Below are 21423 nucleotides of genomic sequence, written 5' to 3' on the forward strand. Positions count from 1 at the left end.
GCTCCAGCAACCTGGGTACTGCCTGTGTGGAGTTTGCAAGTTCTCCCTGTGAGCGCATGGGTTTCTGCCGGGTGCTCTGGTTTACTCCCACAGCCAAAGACTTGCAAGTTGGTAGGTCAATTGGCCATTGTAAATTGTTCCTAGTGTACCTAGGTGGTAGGAGAATGGTGGGGATGTAGTAGGGGATATGGGATTGATGCAAGATCAGTACAAATGGGTGGTTGTTGGCAAGCACAGATTCGGTGGGGCTAAGGGCAGGATATCTCAATGACCCGACAAAAAATACTGCAGTATGATTTACATAGCAACTAAATTGAAACGATTTACCAAGCATGGAAAGCTATTCCATCTATTGACTAAATGTGAGGTATGCACGTCCAAACTGATCCAGATGGACACACTGCAACTGTGAAGACACGCAAAACTGGCTTAAAGAAAGCCTGTCGCTAATAGTTGATTATTGAGTGCCACATTTATAACCCCATCAATGTGTCCAGCTTGTCAAGAACCCCAGGGTGTCCATTATGCATACAGTACTCTGTGGCGTAACCAGGCCTCAAATACAAATTTATAGTGAGCCTACACTTGAAAAACTGTTGTGTCACCTATATGTTTTTCGACTAACTTAACGTCCTGTAACCAACTATCCTTTTCAGTAATCTGTTCCGAAAGTGACCACCTCTGCCTTTCAGCGAAACTTATTGTTTGCAGCAATGACTATATTTTCACGTCATGTTTCTACTTCTTCACATTTGAAATCATTGTTAAAGATTTACCAGATTGGTTTGATGATGCACTGTATGAATTAAGCATTCACAACACTTGTGTCAGATTTTTAAGACCGAGGAAAATGAGCTACTTAATTGTCCCTTACATCTTCTCGTTGTGCTCCACATTTGGGCCTGAGGTAGTACCTAATTATTTAGTAAGGGAAGCGACTTTCGATATGAATAGGTCATTCCTCATTTCGTCTATCTGGACATACATGATGAGGTAATTGTACTGACAAGCTTCGTTCTGGGTCAGTTCGGACGTGCATACCTCATAATTAGTCAACAGAGGGACTAGCTTCCCATATTTGGTATATCGTTTTAATCTAGTTGGTATGTAAGTCGCACTACAGTTTGCTTTCCTGATTGTTCTTCTTAAGTTGTGCAAAAGGATGCGCTCAAAGCTTTGTGACATATTGTGCTTGGCACATCACATGACTCCACTGCCTTATCTTATGAAACAACTGTATTAAGTTTCCGCCATGGGAAATTGAGGTTCTGAAATGCTCTACATAGAAGACGAAGTCTGCAGTCGTTTTCTGTCAGCGCACTTTCCTCGGACTTCCCCATCTTTACAGCATCGCAAAAGAAAAATCATTCAGAATGATCTGCAACCTGATATTCCTTACAGTGGGTAAGTACAGTGCAGTTTGTTTTTCAAATAATATTACATATTACTTACACTACTTACATTTTGCTTGACATTACTATTTATTTAGTAAAATCCACATCTAGCAAACCGGGTTTAACCTTACGAGATGGTATCAAACGTGGCACAGTGGTATCACTCCTGTCTCTGAGTGAGAAGGTTGCCCTTCCACTGTCCAACTCAAGACATGGGCATTATATCCAGCCTTACACTCCAGTGTAGTACTGAGGGAGTGCTGCACTGCCCGTGGTACCGTTTCTTGGCCGAGACATGAAAGCGAGGTCGGATCTGCTTTATTTCTGCTCTTTCGGCACTATTTTGCAGAAGAGCAAGGGAGTTCTCTGTTGTGTCCTAGCGAATAGTTAGCAAACGGCATAATTAAAGCAGACTATCAATAAAGCATGTCATTTCTATATGTGACATCGTGTTGCAAAAGTGGCTGCCTTACGTCCTTGTAGAATAGCGGTAACTTTATTTCATGTTTGCCAAGTGCCTTGGGAATGGATCAAGTCATGAAAAGCACAACATGATTTCACGTTCCTATTTCTTGTTCCACCTTCTATGCAGTATGGGTTTATTGTTGTCACAACGTACAAGGTATCAAGATTAAATTCAGCAACATTTTTGGAGACATAACTATGTATCATTGCATTTGTTGAGAGTCTGGCGCAGTTTTCCAGCGTTTACAATTCTGATAACCTCCTCTTGGTACTTTAAAAGGCACATTTTCACCTAAAACATTGAATTAAGAACATTGCAGCACTTCCATGTTATAAGTCATTCCCTAAATTCGGCAACACACAAAAGAAACTTTCACCACTGTAAACAAAACGCTATTCAGAAAATCACTTCCATCGGTTTACCCCGGTTTTATTTATGAATGCACAACAAAGAGATAGTTTGGAAGGCCTTCACGCACCCGGAATTAAATTCTGAACATTTTAATAGCTCACAATCACATTTGCACTGCGTCTTTTATGTAATAGAACGTTCTGCATGCACTTTCTAGAGCTGGAATGAAGAAAAAAACAAAACGACCCGAGCCAGGCAAGTAAATAATATGACTAGTGGCTAAAGGACTGGTTAAAATGTGGCTTTAAGGAAGATTTGGAGGCGGAGAGGATTAGGGAGTAAATTTAGACAGGTTGAAGATATACATCCCTAAGTTAACGTTCATCCACCAGCTAAAATGAGTCACCCTCAACCTTGAAAGACATTCCAGCATTTACCATCAACTTTATAATATTTGTTATGGGCATGTGAACGATCCTAGCAAGGCTACAAATATTAACTGTTCTGCTTACCTTATGAAAGTGACGGATGGCCTTGTTTGAGAACTGCTGCACTCCCTCTGGTCATGATATTTGTACATTAGTGCGAATTATCTTTTGGAGAATAGATTATGAATATTATAGATTCGTTGTTAAAGATTATGTCTTCTCTTTACATTCAGGTTGTTTTTCACAAGCTCAGGAAATCCCCAGCACAGGTCAGTGCCCGCCGTTTAAAGTCCAAATGGTTTGTGTACTTAACAAAAGGGCTGAATAATTTAAGTGAAACCTTTCAAAGGCATGAAGTAGCCCAGTTACATTCAAGCACACTGCTTGTTTGCAACCTTTTGGTTCCTCCAGTGGTCTGGTCATGAGCCTCAGTCGTCACTTGTGGTAATTTCAGTTCTGGAATTCAATTTCGGTGAGTCAGAATGCATAAGAAGTTGACTAAATGTTTCAAGAAGTTCGTTCAACAAATCGTTAAATATAGACAGGCGACGACTGGTAGAATGTCAGAATGGCACAATGAAACATGATACTTCAGTGAAATGCCAGAATTATAGACGATGTCATCGATACTTGGTATGAAAACAAATAGTCAAAATATGTGCGATGTTATCAACAAATATGTGCAATGGAATCAAAAAGATGAGCCTCTCTTGTACATGCGCTGTGCTCCCTCCGAATTATGTAATACGCTTCGTGACCAAAAGCTATCAGAGTGCTCATGCTGATCCGTTGCGACTGATGCAAAAAAGAGAGGAAATTTCACAACGTGCCCTGCAGCCTTCCTCAGGAACTATGCAACATCTTGATTGTAACATAATGCTTGAGTGTTTCGATTCTCTACAGAACAGGAAAGGAAGGAAAAGGTTTGAGGCCCCCTTCTAGGGAACATGTCAGGATAGGACAGGAAAGGTGATTGTCAGAGCACTGCAAAGGAAACCAAATGTTCAAGGAGCTCATTATCAGACCTTAAATGTGCCGTTATCATAAATTCATAGAGCAACATAAGAAATGGATGAGGCAAGGATACATTACATATGGCAGCAAAATTGAAGCCCGTGCAGAAAAGGTGGAAGGAGCAGCATGGGAAAAATGGTTCAGAGACAAAGAAGAGTGCTGTGGTAAAATGTTCTTTTTCAGATTGGAAGGCGGTCTACAGGGGTGGTTCCTATCTGGAATGCACTGCCTGATAGTGTAGGAAATACAGATTGAAAAGAAGCCTTCAAAATAGAATTGGATATGGAGAAAGAACTGCATTGATCTATGAAAGAGCCGATGCAATCTTGATGCACTGAATGGACTCCTTAAATTCTGCACCATTCTATGATGGTGTGTGTATGCACGCGTGTGTGTATGTCTATGTGTCTGTATTTGCCTGTCTCTGTGGTTTTGAATAGTACAGCAAGCTTCACCAGTGAGCTAAACGACATCCTGTGAAAGTTCAACATCAGTTATTAAGTGTGTGTGCGTGTGTGTGTGTGTATGTGTGTGTGTGTGTGTGTGTGTGTGTGTGTGTGTGTGTGTGTGTGTGTGTGTGTGTGCTTATTTTCGTTATCCATAAAATCCAGCCTTTTCTTCCCAATTTATTGTGTTGATATTTAGAAACATAGAAAATGGGTGCAGGAGTAGGTCATTCGGCCCTTCGAGTCTGCTCCGCCATTCATTATAATCATGGCTGATCATCCAACTCAGTGGCCTCTTCCCGATTTCGCTCCATAACCTTTGAAGCCTTTAGACCCAACAGCTATATCTAACTCCCTCTTGAAAACATGCAATATTTTGGGCTCAACTGCTTTCTGTGACAGCGAATTCCACGTGCTCACCACTCTATGGGCGAAGAGATTTCTCCTCATCTCAGTCCTGAAAGGTTTGCCCCGTATCTTTAGACTATGGTCCCTGATTCTGGACTCCCCCACCATCGGGAACATCCTTCCTGCACCTACCCTGTCAAAGAAAAGAACAAAGAACAAAGAAAATTACAGCACAGGAACAGGCCCTTCGGCCCTCCAATCCTGCGCCGATCCAGATCCTCTATCTAAACATGTCGCCTATTTTCTAAGGGTCTGTATCTCTTTTCTTCCTGCCCATTCATGTATCTGTCTAGATACATCTTAAAAGACGCCATCGTGCCCGCATCTACCACCTCCGCTGGCAACGCGTTCCAGGCACCCACCACCCTCTGCGTAAAGAACGTTCCACGCATATCCCCCCTAAACTTTTCCCCTTTCACTTTGAACTCGTGTCCTCTAGTAATTGAATCCCCCACTCTGGGAAAAAGCCTCTTGCTATCCACCCTGTCTATACCTCTCATGATTTTGTACACCTCAATCAGGTCCCCCCTCAAGCTCCGTCTTTCTAATGAAAATAATCCTAATAAAAAGAACAAAGAAATCAAATCCTGTTATAATTATTTTAGGATTCTAGGCGAGCCCCCCCCACCACCCACCCACTCTTCTGAACTCCAGCGAATATAACCCTAACCGACTCAATCTCTCCTCATACGTCAGTCCCAACATCCCAGGAAGCAGTCTGGTAAATCTTCACTTCACTCCCTCTTTAGAAAGAACGTCCTTCCTGCTAAGAAGACCAAAACTGCACATACTATTCCGGTGTGGCCTCACCAAGGCCCTGTATAATTGCAGCAAGACATCCCTGCTCCTATACTCAAATCTTCTCGCTATGAAGTCCAACATGCCATTTTCCTTTTTGACCGCTTGTTGCACCTTCATGCGTACCTTCAGCGACTGCTGTAGGAGAACTCACAGGTCTTGTTGCATATTCTCCTCTCTCAGTTTATAGCCGTTCAGTTAATAATCTGCCTTCCTATTTTTTTGCTAACAAACTGGATAACCTCACATTTATCCACACTATACTGCATTTGCCATGCATTAGCCCACTCACTCAACTTGTCTCAATCACCCTGAAGCCTCTCTGCATCCTCTTCACAACTCACCCTTCCACCCAGTTTTGTCTCATCTGCAGATTTGGAGATATTCCAATTAGTTCCCTCATCTAAATCATGAGATGCATATTGTGAATAGCTGAGGTCCTAGCACCGATCCCTGTGGTACCCCACTAGTCACTGCCTGCCATTCAGAAAAATACCCATTTATCCCTACTCTTTGATTCCTGTCCGCCAACCAATTTTCTACCAATTGAAATACACTACGCCTAATCCCATGCACTTTAATTTTACGCGCTAATCTCTTATTTAGACTTTGTCGGAAGCCTTCTGGAACTCCAAATAAACCACATCCACTGGCTGTCCTCATCAACTCTGCTAGTTACATCCTCGAAGAATTCTAGTAGATTTGTCAAGCATGACTTCCTTTTCGTAAATCCATGCTGACTCTGCCCGATTCTACCACTGTTCTCCAAGTGCTCTGCTAAAAAAAAATCTTTGATAATGGACTCTAGAATTTTCCCCACTATCGACGTCAGGCTGACTGGTCTATAATTCCCCTGCTTTCTCTTCACCTCCCTTTTTAAACAGTGGGGTTACATTAGCTACCCTCCAATCTGTAGGAACTGTTCCAGAGTCTATAGAATCTTGGAAGATGACCACCAATGCAACCACTATTTCTAGGGCGACTGCCTAAAGCACTCTGGGATGCAGGCCATCAGGCCCTGGGTATTAATCGGCCTTCAAGCCCATCAATTTCCCCAACACCATTTCTCTACTACTACTGATTTCTTTCATTTCCTCTCCCTCACTAAGCCCTGTGTTCCCCAACATTTCTGGTATGATATTTGGGTCCTCCTTTGTGAAGACAGAATTAAAGTATGCATTTAGTTGGTCAGCCATGTCTTTATTCCCCATAATAAATTCCCCTGTTTATGACTGTAAAGGGCCTACGCTTGTCCTCATCAATCCTTTTCTCTTCACATACCCAAACAAACATTTACAGTACGTTTTTTATGTTCCTGCAAGCTTGCAGGAACTATTTTACTCTATATTTATTATATTTTCCCTTTCTTAATCAATCCCTTGTTCATCCTATGCTGAATTCTGAACTGCTCCCGATCCTCAGGTCTGTTGTTTTTCCTGGTAAATTTATATGCCTCTTCCTTGGATTTAATGCTATCTCTAATTTCCCTTGTAAGCCATGGTTTGGCTACCTTTCCCGTTTTAATTTTGTGCCAGACAGGGATAAACAATGTTGCAGTTCATCCATGCGCTCTTTAAATGTTTGCCATTGCCTATCCATCGTCTTCCCTTTAAGTAACGTTTCCCAGTCCGTCATAGCCAACTCGCGCCTCATACCTTCGTAGTTACCTTTTGATTTCCCCTTTCCACTTTGTTCCACTCAGTTAAGCGCTTCTTCTCATGGGATATATGTTCAGATGTACAGGTTTGAGGTATTTAAAACAGTTTAAATGCATACACAACGAAAATTTCCATAGTTTAATTTTCTGAAAATATTGTGATTAAATCATAGAATCACACAGCACAGATAGAGGTCATTCTGCCCATTTTGCCGTTGCCGGCTCTTTGAAGTAACAGACGTTTTGTCCCAATCCCCTGTTTCCTCCCTCCCCCGCCCTTATAACACCACAATTCTGACCATTTTCCAAGCATACATCAAATTTCATTTTGAAATATAAAGTTGAAACTATTTCGACCACAAAATTTACGTCCAAAACAGAAATATGTCATAATGTCCCAACTCCACTTGATTCTTTTTTGCCAGTTACCTTCAATCTATCTTTTCTGGTTTCCAAGCCTCCTGTCAGTGGATATCGCCTTATTTACTGTACGAAAATCTGTCATAATAATGAAAGCCTCTACGAACCTATCCCCAAACGTTCCCTGCTCTAAGGAGAGGAAAAACAAGAACATAAGCCAACTGCATTCATGTAGCCTCCCTAACCTATGAAACGGATTGATTAATTCCAGTTTCGCTTGTGTTTCCATATAACTTATGTCTGTCAACATTGATACTTGCTTGTATATCTATTATTTCCCATCTCCAAGACATTTATCTGCTTCCTAAAGCGTGGTACCCAGACTTGATAGATTAATGCAGTTGGCCCTAACATGTACATATGAATCTAAATTGATAACTTAACAAAGATGAATACTTTGTTAGTGGTGAAATGGGAAAACTTGTGTCATAAAACTGTGGTTCTGAAGAGATTTCGGGGTCATGAGTTCAGATCAAAAAAATGTAGTCGCGGGGACTAACAGTAACTAACATGGCTAATTAAATCTTAGCCTTTAGATTTAGAGGAATAGAATATAAAAGTGAGGATGCTTGGTTACATCTTATATTTCTGTGTTTCTGACGTAGAAGGTGAGAGCATTCCCATTTCTCTTTAACTCTGGATTTTCTTTTGTTGACGTCTGAACCAACTCTCTCAGCTGTTCTATGATCTCTGTTTTCTCTGTTAGGGACATGCATGATGCTAACGCTGTTTCCACATATGTTTAGATTGCAGAACATACCCCTTCCAGTGCACTCGTCCTTGTTATGCTGATAGGCCTGATAGGCTGTCTATCTACTTCTTCTCCTTCTTTTATACTTGGAGCTCTTTCGCTCTGTTTCCTGTCGCTGGATGGGGGCTAATCTTCCCCATCCCCACCTTAAGCTTGACGTTATCCCTTTTGCCACTTCTCATCAAAACATCTATTACTTGATCCGACCCAGAGACATCCGCGAAAGTGCACATCCTCCCTGGTTACATTTGCAACAACGGGTCGTTAGTCCATCAACAATAACTCCTGTCTGTTTTAGCCCTGAGTAGTTTATTAAACAACACTTCAATATATATATTGATTCACATGTTCCTAGATTGCATTAAATAACAAGCAAGGAATTGAAAATCAAAAATAAAACCTAAGTTTGTTAGTTCCAACTCTCTAAGCTGCCTCTTTGGCAGTGTATTTGCGATCATCATGGAAATTCTAACATTTGGAAGGGAATGCTCTACCATGTTGCTATTCGTCTGCCCTGGTCTGCACCTGACAGCATTGGTTCCGAACTCCTAGCACATAATTATAAACGTTTAGTACGTAATTATCCCACCATTGCCTATTTTGGCAGGAAGAATAAACAAGAAGCATATTGTTTAAATGGTGAGATTGCAGAGGTCGGCGATGCAGAAGGATCTGGGTGTCCTAATGCATGAATGGTAAAATGTTAGTACTCAGGTACAGCAATGAATTATGAAAGCTCATAGAATGTTATAATTTATTGTGAGGGGAATTGAATACACAGCTATAGAGGCTAATTATCAGTTATACAGGGCCTTGGTGAGACCACACACAGAATACTGTGTACAGTATTGGTCTCCTTATTTACGGAAGGGTAGAAAAATCTTGGAAACATATCAAAGAAGGTTTATTCGACTAATACCTGGAATGGGCAGGTTGTTTTATGAGGAAAGGTTGGACAGGCTAGGCTTGTATATACTGGAGTTTAGAAGAGTAAGAGACAACTTGATTGAAAGATATAAGGTCCTGAGATGTTTTGAAAGGGTGGATGTCGAAAGGATGTTTCCTTTTTTGGAATAATCTAGAAGGAGCGGTCACTGTTCAAATAAGGGTCCGCCCATTTTAGATAGAGATGAAGATCACATTTGTCTCTCAGAGGACTTTGAGACTTTGGAACTCTCTTCCTCAAAAGCTGGTGCAAGCAGAGTCTTTGAATCATTTTTTAAAAGTCAGAGGTAGATAGATTCTTGATAAGCAAGGGGGTCAAAGGTTCGTCTTTATCTGAAATGTCGCTGGGGCATTACCTAAAGCAAATGGAATGACATTTACCTGCTTTCATTGGCTTGGTGGTCATGGGGACTTGCCAGTAACCTTTTAATAAATCAATTTTGATGATATGGGCCGGGTTCCCTGCTCGGTCAATGCATGGGATTGGGTATGGGTCGATGTTACTGCATTAACTTTGTGGTAGTCAATGCAACGTGTTGATCCATTGGGCTTGGGGCCAAAACTAGCTGCTTTGACTGGGTTCAGTTCGATCATTGCATTGGATCTCTTGAATGGAGAGAGCTTGGGAAGTGTTGATGTCCAAAGGGACCTGTGTGTCCTTGTTCACGAGATACTAACAGCTAGTACACAAGTGCAGCAAGCAATTACGAAGGAAAATGGCGTATCGGTCTTCATTTCAAGGGGATTAAAGTACAGGAGTAAAAATGCCTCACTACAATTGTATAGTACCTTTGTGATACTGCACCTGGAGGATTGTGTACAGTTTTGGTCTCCTTATCTAAGAAGGGTGGCGCAGTGGCGCAGAGGTTAGCACCGCAGCCTCACAGCTCCAGGAACCCGGGTTTGATTCTGGGTACTGCCTGTGCCGTGTTTGCAAGTTCTCCCTGTGACCGCATGGGTTTTCGCAAGGTGCTCCGGTTTCCTTCCACAGCCAAAGACTGGCAGGTGATAGGTAAATTGGCCGTTGTAAATTGCCCCTAGTGTAGGTAGGTGGTAGGGAATATGGGACTACTGTAGGGTTAGTATAAATGGGAGGTCGTTGGTCGGCACAGACTTGGTGGGATGAAGGGCCTGTTTCAGTGGTGTATCTCTATATACAAAAAAGGATATACTTGCTGTAGAGGTAGTGGAAGAGCACCAGGCTAATCGCTCGAATGGCAGCGTTGTCTTACGAGGAAATATTGCAAAAACTGGGCCTGTGTTCTCTAGAGTTTCGAAGAATGAGAGCTGATTTCAGTGAAACTTACAAAATTCTTGCAGAGCGTGGCAGGATCGATGTGGTTAGTACGCTTCCTCTGGCTAGTGGGTCCAGATCTAGGGAGGCACTCTCAGATTAAAGGGTAGGTCATTTAAGACTAGGATAAGAAGGAATTTGTTTGGACAGAGGTGAGTGAATCTTAGGAAATATCTACCCCAGAGGTCTGTGCTGGCTCAATCATTGAGCATGTTCTAGACAGAAAACGATACATTTCTGGATACCAATGACATCTGGGGATAGGGGGAAAGTGCTGTAGAGGTAGATTATAAGCCATGATCTATTTGAACGGTGGTGCAGGTTCGACAGGCTGAATGTTCTACACCTGTTCTTATTTCCTATGTTCAACTATTTCTCTGACCTGGTCAGTCCCTTAATACTTCCTCAAGTTCCTTTAGCATTGTTGTTAGGTAATTTCTTTGCTGGTCAGACAAAAGGATAAATGTTGCATCTAATCTCCCGACGATTTATGTGTTTTACAGTAGGGCATTCAATTTGAGAATTTTCTGGGTTTCCTTGCTTCCTCGAATTCGTCTACACTGTTGTTGTCATCTTTCACTGTTTTCACTGCCTGACATATGCTCAGTAGTTTATTTGGTTGCTGATTGTGGTACCATTAGAACCAATGTATGTGGCACAGTCTTTGTTTCTTTCTCCGGCTTGTGGTGCTCGTTAGGTAATGTACTTCACTAACTTCTTTCCCCGCATTGTGAAGGCCACTGAATTTTACTTTTAGGGGTTCACCCTGTAATATTAACAATACCAATAGCTTGATACCCCAGCCGTTCTGTTTTTGCCACATCTATGGCCGTATTCTTTGAGCGGTTCATTACCATGGTTAGAATGATAAATATTCTAACAGAATCACCTTTTGCAAATTCTCATAGCAGAGGGCTAACTTAAGGGACCTTACCCAGCCAACGAAAGCCATGTGTTTAACTCTTTCAAATTCAATAAATGTTTGGGCAGGTATTTTTTCTAGCATTACTAAATAGGTACTTCTTCTTTGGCCTCCTTATCTCGAGAGACAATGGGTAAGTGCCTGGAGGTGGTCAGTAGTGTATGGAGCAGCACCTGGAGTGGCTATAAAGGCCAAACTAAATAAGTATTTCATGCTTTAAGAGACAGATAAACAAACGAAGGCCGTTTATTTCTCTCGTGCTTTACAGAAACAATTATGTATTAAACAGCAGCCGAAATTATTCACAACGTCACCCACCCACTGATGCACACACATGCATACAGACAAGGAAAGATAAAGTTTAGAGGATAGCATGCAGTTAGGTTCATTTGTTGTAAAAGAGTTAACTTTGAAATATTCTTGGTTTTCCAAGAGGAAATTTTAACTACTTTTCAGGCCTGGTGTTCCTCTTCTTCGTTCACTGATCTATTGCAGACTCCTTTGATTAAAATTCAGTAAACCTCTGTGGCATGGATCCTGCTAATATTCTCAGCTGCGGAATTTTCAACATCATCTTGCAGTCTCCATCTCTGTATTTTAAGGATGGTTACAGACAAAGGTCCTCTTGCTGCTTGGAATGGATCTCTCAGCTGATGGCTTTCTCTCTCCATCTGACTGTATTTCAGAGAAGTATTTTTTTTAATCAACTTTGGATTCGGTCAGGAAACCACAGATGGTATTCCTTGGTGTGTTCATACAATGTATTTGAACGCGTGACCATTGTTACACAATAGATTGGAATGTGACTCACCTTTGTAAACTGTTGTAATTTTCCATCTATTATCTTTTCTTTTAAAACCAGAGTCACCCTGTCTGCAAAAGTTTTTCCCAACCCAATTCTTGAATATAGTAGCTACTTAGCATTGAATGTCCTGTTTTCAATTTTAATATGACTTCCAAGAAGTAGTCCAGACGTGATGATGGGTTTACACTCAAACACTTAACATCTGCATTTTCAGTACAGAAGAGGCCACCTGACCATCTGGTCCCTCTTGTCTGCAGCAAAAAGTCTGTCCATGGTTTGGAGTTTGCTTCATCAGTTCATTTTTAGTCAAATGTTGCCCCATCGCATTTTATAGCTCATAGATTTTCCTTGCGTGATCATACAGAAATGCAGATGACACAGAATTTGGAAATGCATAACGTAGAGATGAGGATATTACCAGATTTAAGGAGGATATAGACAGATTGGTGAAATGGGAAGACACATGACAAACGAAATATACTGTGGTAGCTGTTAAGTGATGCATTTTATCAGGATGAATGGGGGGGGAAGCAACACAAATGAAATGGCGCAATTTTAAAGGCTTACTAGGCGTGTATGTATGCATGACTGTGAATGCGGCAAGACTTGTTGAGGAAGCTAATAAATGCTATGCAGAACCCTGGGATTTATGCAGGCATAACGTGCAATAGGAAGAGAATTATACTTTATAAAACACTGCTTAGGTCTCAACTAGAGTACTGTGACCAAGTCTGGGCATCACACTTTCGGACCGATGTCACAGCCTTCGAAATGTTGCAGAGGAAATTTACATGAATGTTAGCAGGAACGGGCAATTTCAGTTATGGGTGGGGAGTGGAGAAGCTGGTATTGTTCTCCTTGGAACCACATAACGTTAAGATAAATCTTAATACAGGTGTTTACTGTCAGAAGGGGACTGATGGAGTAAATAGCTTCCAGTGGAACATGGTCGGTTACAATAGGACACAGATTTAAAGCAGTGGGCAAATGAACCAGAGCCGACATCAAGAAAAATACAAATACTCTGCAATAATAAGGGCAAAAGGGAACTGGACAAATATTGAAGTCAACGGAGTCCTCAGAACTTGCATAAATTTTAGGGAAGTGGAAAAATCTGTATAGCTCTTCCAGAAAGCTGGCACAGTCACACCCGCGTTGTGTGCTGGATTCCACCTGGAGACGAGTTCTGTGTGGGGTGAGGAGGAGGGTGAGTGGCTGTTGTGAGCATTGCAGACCGGGGAAAATGTGTTTCCCCGCTTTCTTGTAGAATGTAACTGCAGGCATACTTTATATTTTCTTCTGGTTTTTTTGAGGATTGTGACTGTATGCCAGAGCAGTTAAGTGTATTGGATGAATGAGAGAACTCGTGGGGTTCCTAATCACAGGAGGTGGGGTTATCTGTTTCGCTGAGTGTGTCTATCATGAAGCGACACCAGAACATGGGTTGGGGCGGGGTTTCTGATAGTTATTTCAGAAGCCTGGTCATGTGCTAACGGGTACCATTATGGTCAGGACATCCTGATCGTGAGCTATTGGGTCCAATAGTGGTCATTAGGTTCCTGATCATTGTCACAGCGTTTCTGATGGAAATCCTGGGAGTCCTGATTGCGGGTCATCTGGTCCAATGGTGGGTAGGGTACACACAGATTGCACTGTGTATCTGCTGTTTACTCGATAATTTGCAGAGCACAGAGACAGCACACCCGCTGGTCTTGCCCCACGAGCAGTGCTATAAAGGCTGTTACCTCATGGATTCAGCCCTTCTGACTTTAATTCAAATACATTCTAGATTTTGAAATTGACTACATTGTTTTGAAATCCCTCTATGACCTCAGCCTTCCCCGTCACTCTAATCCGATCCAACCCCCCATCCCTCCAGGATTCTGCACTCACTAATTCTGGCATCTTGAGCAGCCTAGATTTTAATTGCTGCACTATTGGCCTTCGACTGTCTAGGTCCTAATCTCTAGAATTCTCTTGCTACGCCTCTCTTCCTCTCTATCTCGCTTTCCTCTTTGAAACGTAACTCTTTGACCAAGGGTTTTGTATCTGCCCTATTATCTCATTATATGACTTAGTGACAGATATTGTTTTTTCACGATCTCTGAAACGCCTTGGAACGTTCTGTTACATTAAAGACGCTATAGCTGTTTCTGTTAACAAGTCATTGCTTACTGTATACAGTAATATCTCAATAAAATGCAATGATTTATGAATTTTCCGTGCATAATAACTGCACTCAGTCAGTAGAGGTATGATGAAATTTCAGCGGCAAGACAGTCATTGAACGCTCCTTCCTCATATCAAAAAGCTTTATTTTTGCAAGACAAGTGATAAATGAACCTTTAATAGAACCGAAAGAGTTATGTAAGAACCACAAAGCCGGAGACATTTATAGCACATATGTAAGCAATTCTTCCCTTCGTGGCTGTGCCAGTTTCTCCCCAAATCCATCTGAAACTATTCTGGCCGCCTTGCTGGCATTCGCATCCCCTTAATTCAATGTAACTGGCATTTACAAGCTGGTTAAATGAAACTAAACAATTAAATCTGGAAAGTGAAATCATTATGTTAAGCCAACAATGACATGTTGTAGTTTAAAATAAGGAGGTTTGATGAGGCACAGATCTATCGGGATAAGTAGGGCAGGCGAATAGTGCTTAAATTGTGAAATACTCTGGGGAAAATTCACAAAGAAAATGAGATATCTCGGGTATAGATCAATCAAAATGAGCCAACATTGTGCAAAGCGATCGATAAGCATGGTGAAACTTCATCACAAGGCGTTTTTATGGATAAAAAAGCAGCAGAAATATGGTTTGTACAGAACACAAGCCCGATGGCATATTTAATACGAGCAACGAGGGGTATTAGGAGCCAAATTTATGGTACATGTCATGTTCCTTAAAAGTTAATTGTTGTTGTTATTATTATTATGCATTATTATCTGAGAAGCATGACTGCCACGACTTTTTTTAACCCTTATAAGGTGACCAGGCTCAAAGTCAGTGCTGTGCAAACAGCGCCCCCCAATCGAGAGTTCTAATTAAATACTGAGTTCCATTTGAATGGTTTACATACCAGTTTGGAAGAGATCTACTGGCGGGAACAGCTCAAATCTGCTAATATCTGTTAAGAGAAATAAGTTGATCTCTTCAATGCCCGGCAGTTCTGAGTCTACATCGGCAACTCTAAAACATGAATGCAGCAGGCTCCAATAAGGCAACTCCAGGCGGCAGATAACTTATTAGCATATACAAATGGTCTAAGGCCTTCTTTCCGCCGCCCATGCTGTTGCCAGTATGATTGTGTGCACTTTCCAGATGTTTATGGGGTGATAGACATAGCGATAAAGGAACATGTCATAAAAATTGTCAATTGCTTTATCAGAAAACCGGCAGCATGAGACCCCCTGCCACTTATATGTCGAGACTGTTACTGAATGTTATTCCTTTTTTTTTAATGGCGCTAATGTAATGGAGGGAATGTAAGAGCTTTATTCAAGAAAGGTGGGAGATGGAAATCAGGAAACTACTGTCCAGTTAGGCTAACATCTGTCATAGGGAAATTTCCAGAATCCATGTTTTAAGGAGATTACAGCAGGATATTAGAAAATCATAATGAGATCAGACAGGGTCAACATGTCTTTATGAAAGGGTAATCCTATTTAGTTAATTTATTATAGTTCTTCGAGGAAGTAACAAGCACGTTGGATATAGGGAAACCTGTATATCTGGTGTACTTCGATTTCCAAAAGGCATTTGATAATGTGCCATATCAAAAATTACAACACAAGATAAGATTGGAACTATATTGCCGTTTCTTCACTGCCGCATGATTAAGTATTGGAACTCCCTTCCTAACAGCACTGTGGGAATACCTGCACCACATAGACTGCAGCGGTTCAAGAAAGCGGCTCACTACCATTTTCAAGGGCAATTAGGAATGAGCCATGGATACTGGCTTACCCAGCGACTCCCACATCCCATTAACGAATCAAAAAAATTACAGCACATGGTATAGGGGATAAAATATTAGCATAGATAAAGGAGTGGTTAGCTAACAGAAAGCAGAGAGAAGGGAGAATGGGACTTTTTCGGGTTGACAAGCTGTAAGTAGTGAGGTTCCTGAGGGATCGGTGCTGGGCCCTCAAATATTTACAATCGCTGTCAATGACTTGGATGAAGCGGCCGAATGTATGGGAGTTAAATCTGCCGATGACACCAAGATAGGAAGGACAGTAAGTTGTCAAGAGGAAGTAAAGTGTCTACAAAAGGATATAGGTAGGTTAATGAGTGGGCAAACAATTGGCAGATGAAGTATAATGTGGGGAAAGATGAACTTGTACACCTTGGCAGGAAGAATGTAAAAGCTGTAAACTGTTAAAATGGGGGAAAATTGCAGAACTCAGTGGTGCAGAGGGATCTGGATGTCCTGTTACATGAATCAAAAAAGGTTAGTATACAAGTACAGCAAGTGTTTAGGAAGGCAAATGGAACGTTGGATTTTCGTGCATGGGGAATCGATTACAAAAGTAAGGAAATTTTATTGCAGCTGTATAGGACCTTGGTGAGACCACCTGTGCAGCACTTTGTACAGTTTAGCTCTCCTTATTTTTAAAAAATGTGTAATTGCATTAGAAGCATTTCAGCGAAGGATCATTCGACCAATTCCGGGAATGAAGAGCTCATCTTCTGAAGAGCGTTTGAACAGGTTGAGCTTATACTGAACGGAGTTTCGAAGAATGACATGTGATGTTACTGAAGCATATACGATCCTGAGGGGACTTGATAGAGTCGATACTGGAGGGATGTTTCCTTCTGTGGGGGAGACTAGAACCTAGGGACAGAGTTTAAGAATAACAGGTCTCACTTTTAAGATGGATATGAGGAGATTGTTTTTTCTTCTCAAATTTTCATTAGTCTGTGGAATTCTCTTCCCCAGAAAGCAGTGGTCTTTAAATTTATTTTTGCATAGGTTGCATAGATGTTTGATAGATAAGGGAGTCAAGGGTTATGGGGTGGGGGTAGAAAACAGGAATGTGTAATTGAGACCACAACCAGATCTGCTATTATCATATCGATTGGTGGGGCAGGCGTGACAGGCCGAATATCCTACACCTGCTGCTAAGCCCTATGTTATGATCTTGAAGTGACAGCTGATGCATTACCATCCATTCTTCCCCTTTCTGACAGATGTTGTTCTACCCCATAGCGCCAAAATTAAGAAATGCATATCATTTAATAACATTTTTTCATCTTACATTATTGATTACTCTAAAAATAGTTAAATCGAAAAGGGGTTATTTTTAATGTCTGTCAGTTTGTATGCATAACGGTTATTCGATTATAGAAAGCGTCCTAATTCCATTTCATTGTAAATAATGGGGAGTAAATTAATTTTGTGTGAAAGCTTCTGAAAGTGAAACAACAGTCCATATTACAACCCACACAATTTTATTTTGTAAAACCTGGATGATTGCAGCAACATGTCCAATTATTTATTGCCCATTCGAAGTTGCTAGCAAATTTTTTAAAATGCGGATTCATACACCATGTGATACAAATTAAACAGGTGCACCCCGAGCATGTATCCAGCGCTCTCTGGGATTTGTATCCAAGGTATAAAATTGGAAATTAACACACGATATATTAAATGAATACTTTTGTTAATATGAAAGGGGTAATATTGCACCAACACGTCATCTGATCATCTGTTCCAACACTTCGTACTATTAGAAGAAAAAAAATCACCAGCATGGTTTTGTGAAGGGGAGGTCGTGTCTTATTAATTTGATTGAGTTTTTTGAGGAAGCGACGAAGATGATTGATGAGGGAAGGGTGGTGGATGTTGTCTCTATGGACTTTAGTAAAGCCTTTTTACAAGGTACCACATGGCAGATTGGTGCAGAAGGTGATGTCACACGGGATCAGAGGTGAGCTGGCAAGATGGATACAGAACTGGCTCGGTCACAGAAGACAGAGGGGAACAGTGGATAGGTGTTTTTCTGAATGGAGGGATGTGACTAGTGGTGTTCCGCAGGGATCAGTGCTGGGATCTTTGCTGTTTGTACTATATATAAATGATTTGGAGGAAAATGTAGCTGGTCTGATTAGTAAGTTTGCGAATGACACAAAGGTTGGTGGAGTTGCAGATAATGATGAGGATTGTCAGAGGATACAGCAGGATATAGATCGGTTGGAGACTTGGGCGGAGAAATGACAGATGGAGTTTAATCCGGACAAATGTGAGGTAATGCATTTTGGAAGGTATAATGCAGGTGGGAGGTAGACAGTAAATGTCAGAACCGTTAGGAGTATTGACAGGCAGAGAGGTCTGGGCGTACAGGTCCACATGTCACTGAAAGTGGCAACGCAGGTGGATAAGGTAGTCAAGAAGGCATTCGGTTGAGGCATAGAGTATAAAAATTGCCAAGTCATGTTGCAGCTGTACAGAACCTTAGTTAGGCCACACTTAGAATATTGCATGCAATTCTTGTCGCCACATTCCCAGAAGTACGTGGAGGCTTTGGAGAGGGTACAGAGGAGGGCATTAGCTATGAGGAGAGGTTGGAAAAACTCGGATTGTTTTCACTGGAACGACGGAGGTGGAGGGGCGTCATGATAGAGGTTAACAAAGTTATGAGCGGCATGGACAGAGTGGATAGTCAGAAGCTTTTTCCCAGGGTGGAAGAGTCAGTTACTAGGGGACATAGATTTAAGGTGAGAGGGGCAAAGTTTAGAGGGGATGTGCGAGGCAAGATTTTTACACAGAGGGTGTTGAGTGCCTGGAACTTGCTGCCAGGGGAGGTGATGGAAGCAGATACGATAGTGGCGTTTAAGAGACATCTTGAAAAATATATGAATAGGAATGGAATAGAGGGATATGGGCCCCGGAAGTGCAGAAGGTGTTAGTTTCGGCCGGCATCAAGATCGACGCAGGCTTGGAGGGCCGAATGGCCTGTTCCTGTGCAGTACTGTTATTTGTTCTTTGTTCTTTGTAATGAGTATAGTAACTGGCTTTACAGCTATTCTCCTTCTGTACACAGATGCAATGGGCACGTTTGTAACTTTGGGTGTTGGTGTACAGAGAACGATATCAAATTAAATTTATGTTATACACCTCACACAGTTCTGTTTTCCTTCCAATGGAAGGAAAAACTGGAAGGGAATTTTATGCACGCCTGAGGCAATATAGTGTTTTCACTAACATCGCCCAAAATTAAAAAAAAAATGTTCTGGCAGCGGTCTTGCGTGGATTCTCCCCGTCTTGATGTTTCTGCGTGATGTTAATTCTCAATGACTGCAGCTGCTGAAATTCTACTTACACCCACTCATTATTTCAAAGATACAGTACGGGATTTGCCGCCACCCACCATAGCGATATCTGCACCCAATGAAGTGTTTGAGGAAGGAACGGCGGCTCGGATTGAATGCAGGTCCCCCGGCCATCATGAGGGCAGTACCTTTTATCTGATGAAGGATGGGCAAAGCACGAGCATTGCACAAAAGACTGTTCCGGACAGAGAGGACACGGCTACCTTTCAACTTGTCAACCTCACTATGCAAGACCAAGGGCAATATCGATGTTTCTACAGGAAAAAGGAGTCAGGTCGATGGAAGAATTCAATGTTAAGCGATCCAGTACAGATACACCTACCTGGTAATATTGTTCCAGGCATTAATCATGTTAAATTGTACGAGTAATTTTTCAAAGGGTTAACATAAAACATAGAAGATAGGAACAGGAGTACGCCTTTCGGCCCCTCGAGCCTGCTCCTCCATTCATTATGATCATGGCAGATCATCCAACTCAGTAACCTGTTCCCACTTTCCCATTTATCCTTTGATCCCTTTCGCCCCAAGAGCTATATCTAATTCCTTCTTGAAACATACAATGTTTTGGCCTCAACTGCTTTTTGTGGTAGCGAATTCCACAGGCTCACCACTCTCTGGGTGTGGACATTTCTCCTCATCTCAGTCTTGAAAGGCTTACCCCGTATCCTTAGACTATGACCCCTGGTTTTGGACTCCCCCACCATTGGGAACATCCTTCCTGCATCTAGCATGTCAAGTCCTGTTATAATTTTATAGGTTTTAATGAGAAATACCCCCCTCACTCTTCTGAACGCCAGCGAATATAACCCTAACCTACTCAATCTCTCCTCACACGTCAGTCCCGCCATTCCAGGAATCAGTCTGGTATACTTTCGCAGCTCTCCCTCTATTGCAAGAATATCCTTCCTCAGATAAGGAGACCAAAACTGCACACAATATTTCAGGTGTGGCATCACCAAGGCCCTGGATAATTCCAGCTAGACATACCTGCTCCTGCACTCGAATCCTCTTGCTATAAAGGTCAGCATACCATTTGCCCTTTTTACTGCATGTTGCACCTGCATGCTTACAGTCAGCGACGTGTGTACGAGAAGACCCAGTTCTAGTTGCATTGTCCCCTCTCTCAGTTTATAGCCATTCAGATAATAATCTGCCATTCTGGTTTTGTTACCGAAGTGGATAACCTCACATGTATCCACATTATACTGTATCTGCCATGCATTTGCCCACTCACTCAACTTGTCCAAATCACCCTGAAGCCTCTCTGCATCCTCCTCACAACTCACCCTCCCACCGCAGTTTTGTGTCATCTGCAAATTTGGAGATATTACATTTAGTTCCCTCATCTAAATCTTAATATATATTGTTAATTGCTGGTGCCCTAGCACCGATCCCTACGGTATCCCACTTGTCACTGCCTGCCATTCAGAAAACGACCTGTTTATTCCTACTCTTTGTTTCCTCTCTGCCAACCAAATTTCTATGCATTGTAATACGGTACCCCCCAACCCCATGCACTTTAATTTTCCGTGCTAATCTCGTATGTGAGACTTTATCGAAAGTTCAAATAAACCACAGCCACTGGTTGTCCCTCATGAACTCTACTAGTTACATCAACTGGCTGTCTCTCATCAACTCTACTAGTTACATGCTGGAAGAATTCTAGTCGATTTGTCAAGCATGATTTCCGTTTCGTAAAGTCATGCTGACTCTGTCCGATTCTACCACTGTTCTCTAAGTACTCTGCTATAAAATATTTGATAATGGACTCTAGAGTTTTCCCCAATACCGACATCAGGCTGACTGGTCTATAGTTCCTGCTTTCTCTCTACCTCCCTTTTCATATAGTGGGGTTACATTAGCTACCCTCCAATCTGGAGGAACTGTTCCAGAGGCTATAGAATCTTGGATGATTACCACCAATTGCCCACTACTTCTAGGGCCACTTCCTTAAGTACTGTGGGATGTAGATTATCAGGCCCTTGGG

At 41.8% G+C, this 21423-nt stretch overlaps 1 protein-coding gene across 7 annotated transcripts in view; it reads left to right on the forward strand.

The window, feature by feature from the left end:
* The first annotated feature begins 1063 nt into the window (after positions 1-1063).
* LOC137356225 (uncharacterized) overlaps positions 1064-21423 on the forward strand; it is a 44544-nt gene continuing 24184 nt past the window's right edge. For 2 of the 7 annotated variants that reach the window (XM_068022095.1, XM_068022091.1), the window contains exons 1-3: positions 1078-1404; positions 2873-2908; positions 19447-19761. In XM_068022095.1, coding sequence (XP_067878196.1) covers positions 1374-1404; positions 2873-2908; positions 19447-19761 — 382 coding nt within the window. In that variant the 5' untranslated portion in view covers positions 1078-1373. Of the gene's footprint in view, positions 1405-2872; positions 3273-19446; positions 19762-21423 lie in introns of all 7 variants that reach the window. The other 5 variants (XM_068022096.1, XM_068022097.1, XM_068022092.1 and 2 more) reach the window with 5 other exon arrangements.

This window comes from Heterodontus francisci, chromosome 45, assembly GCF_036365525.1.
Source record: "Heterodontus francisci isolate sHetFra1 chromosome 45, sHetFra1.hap1, whole genome shotgun sequence".
In the NCBI taxonomy this organism is placed as follows: Eukaryota; Metazoa; Chordata; class Chondrichthyes; order Heterodontiformes; family Heterodontidae; genus Heterodontus; species Heterodontus francisci.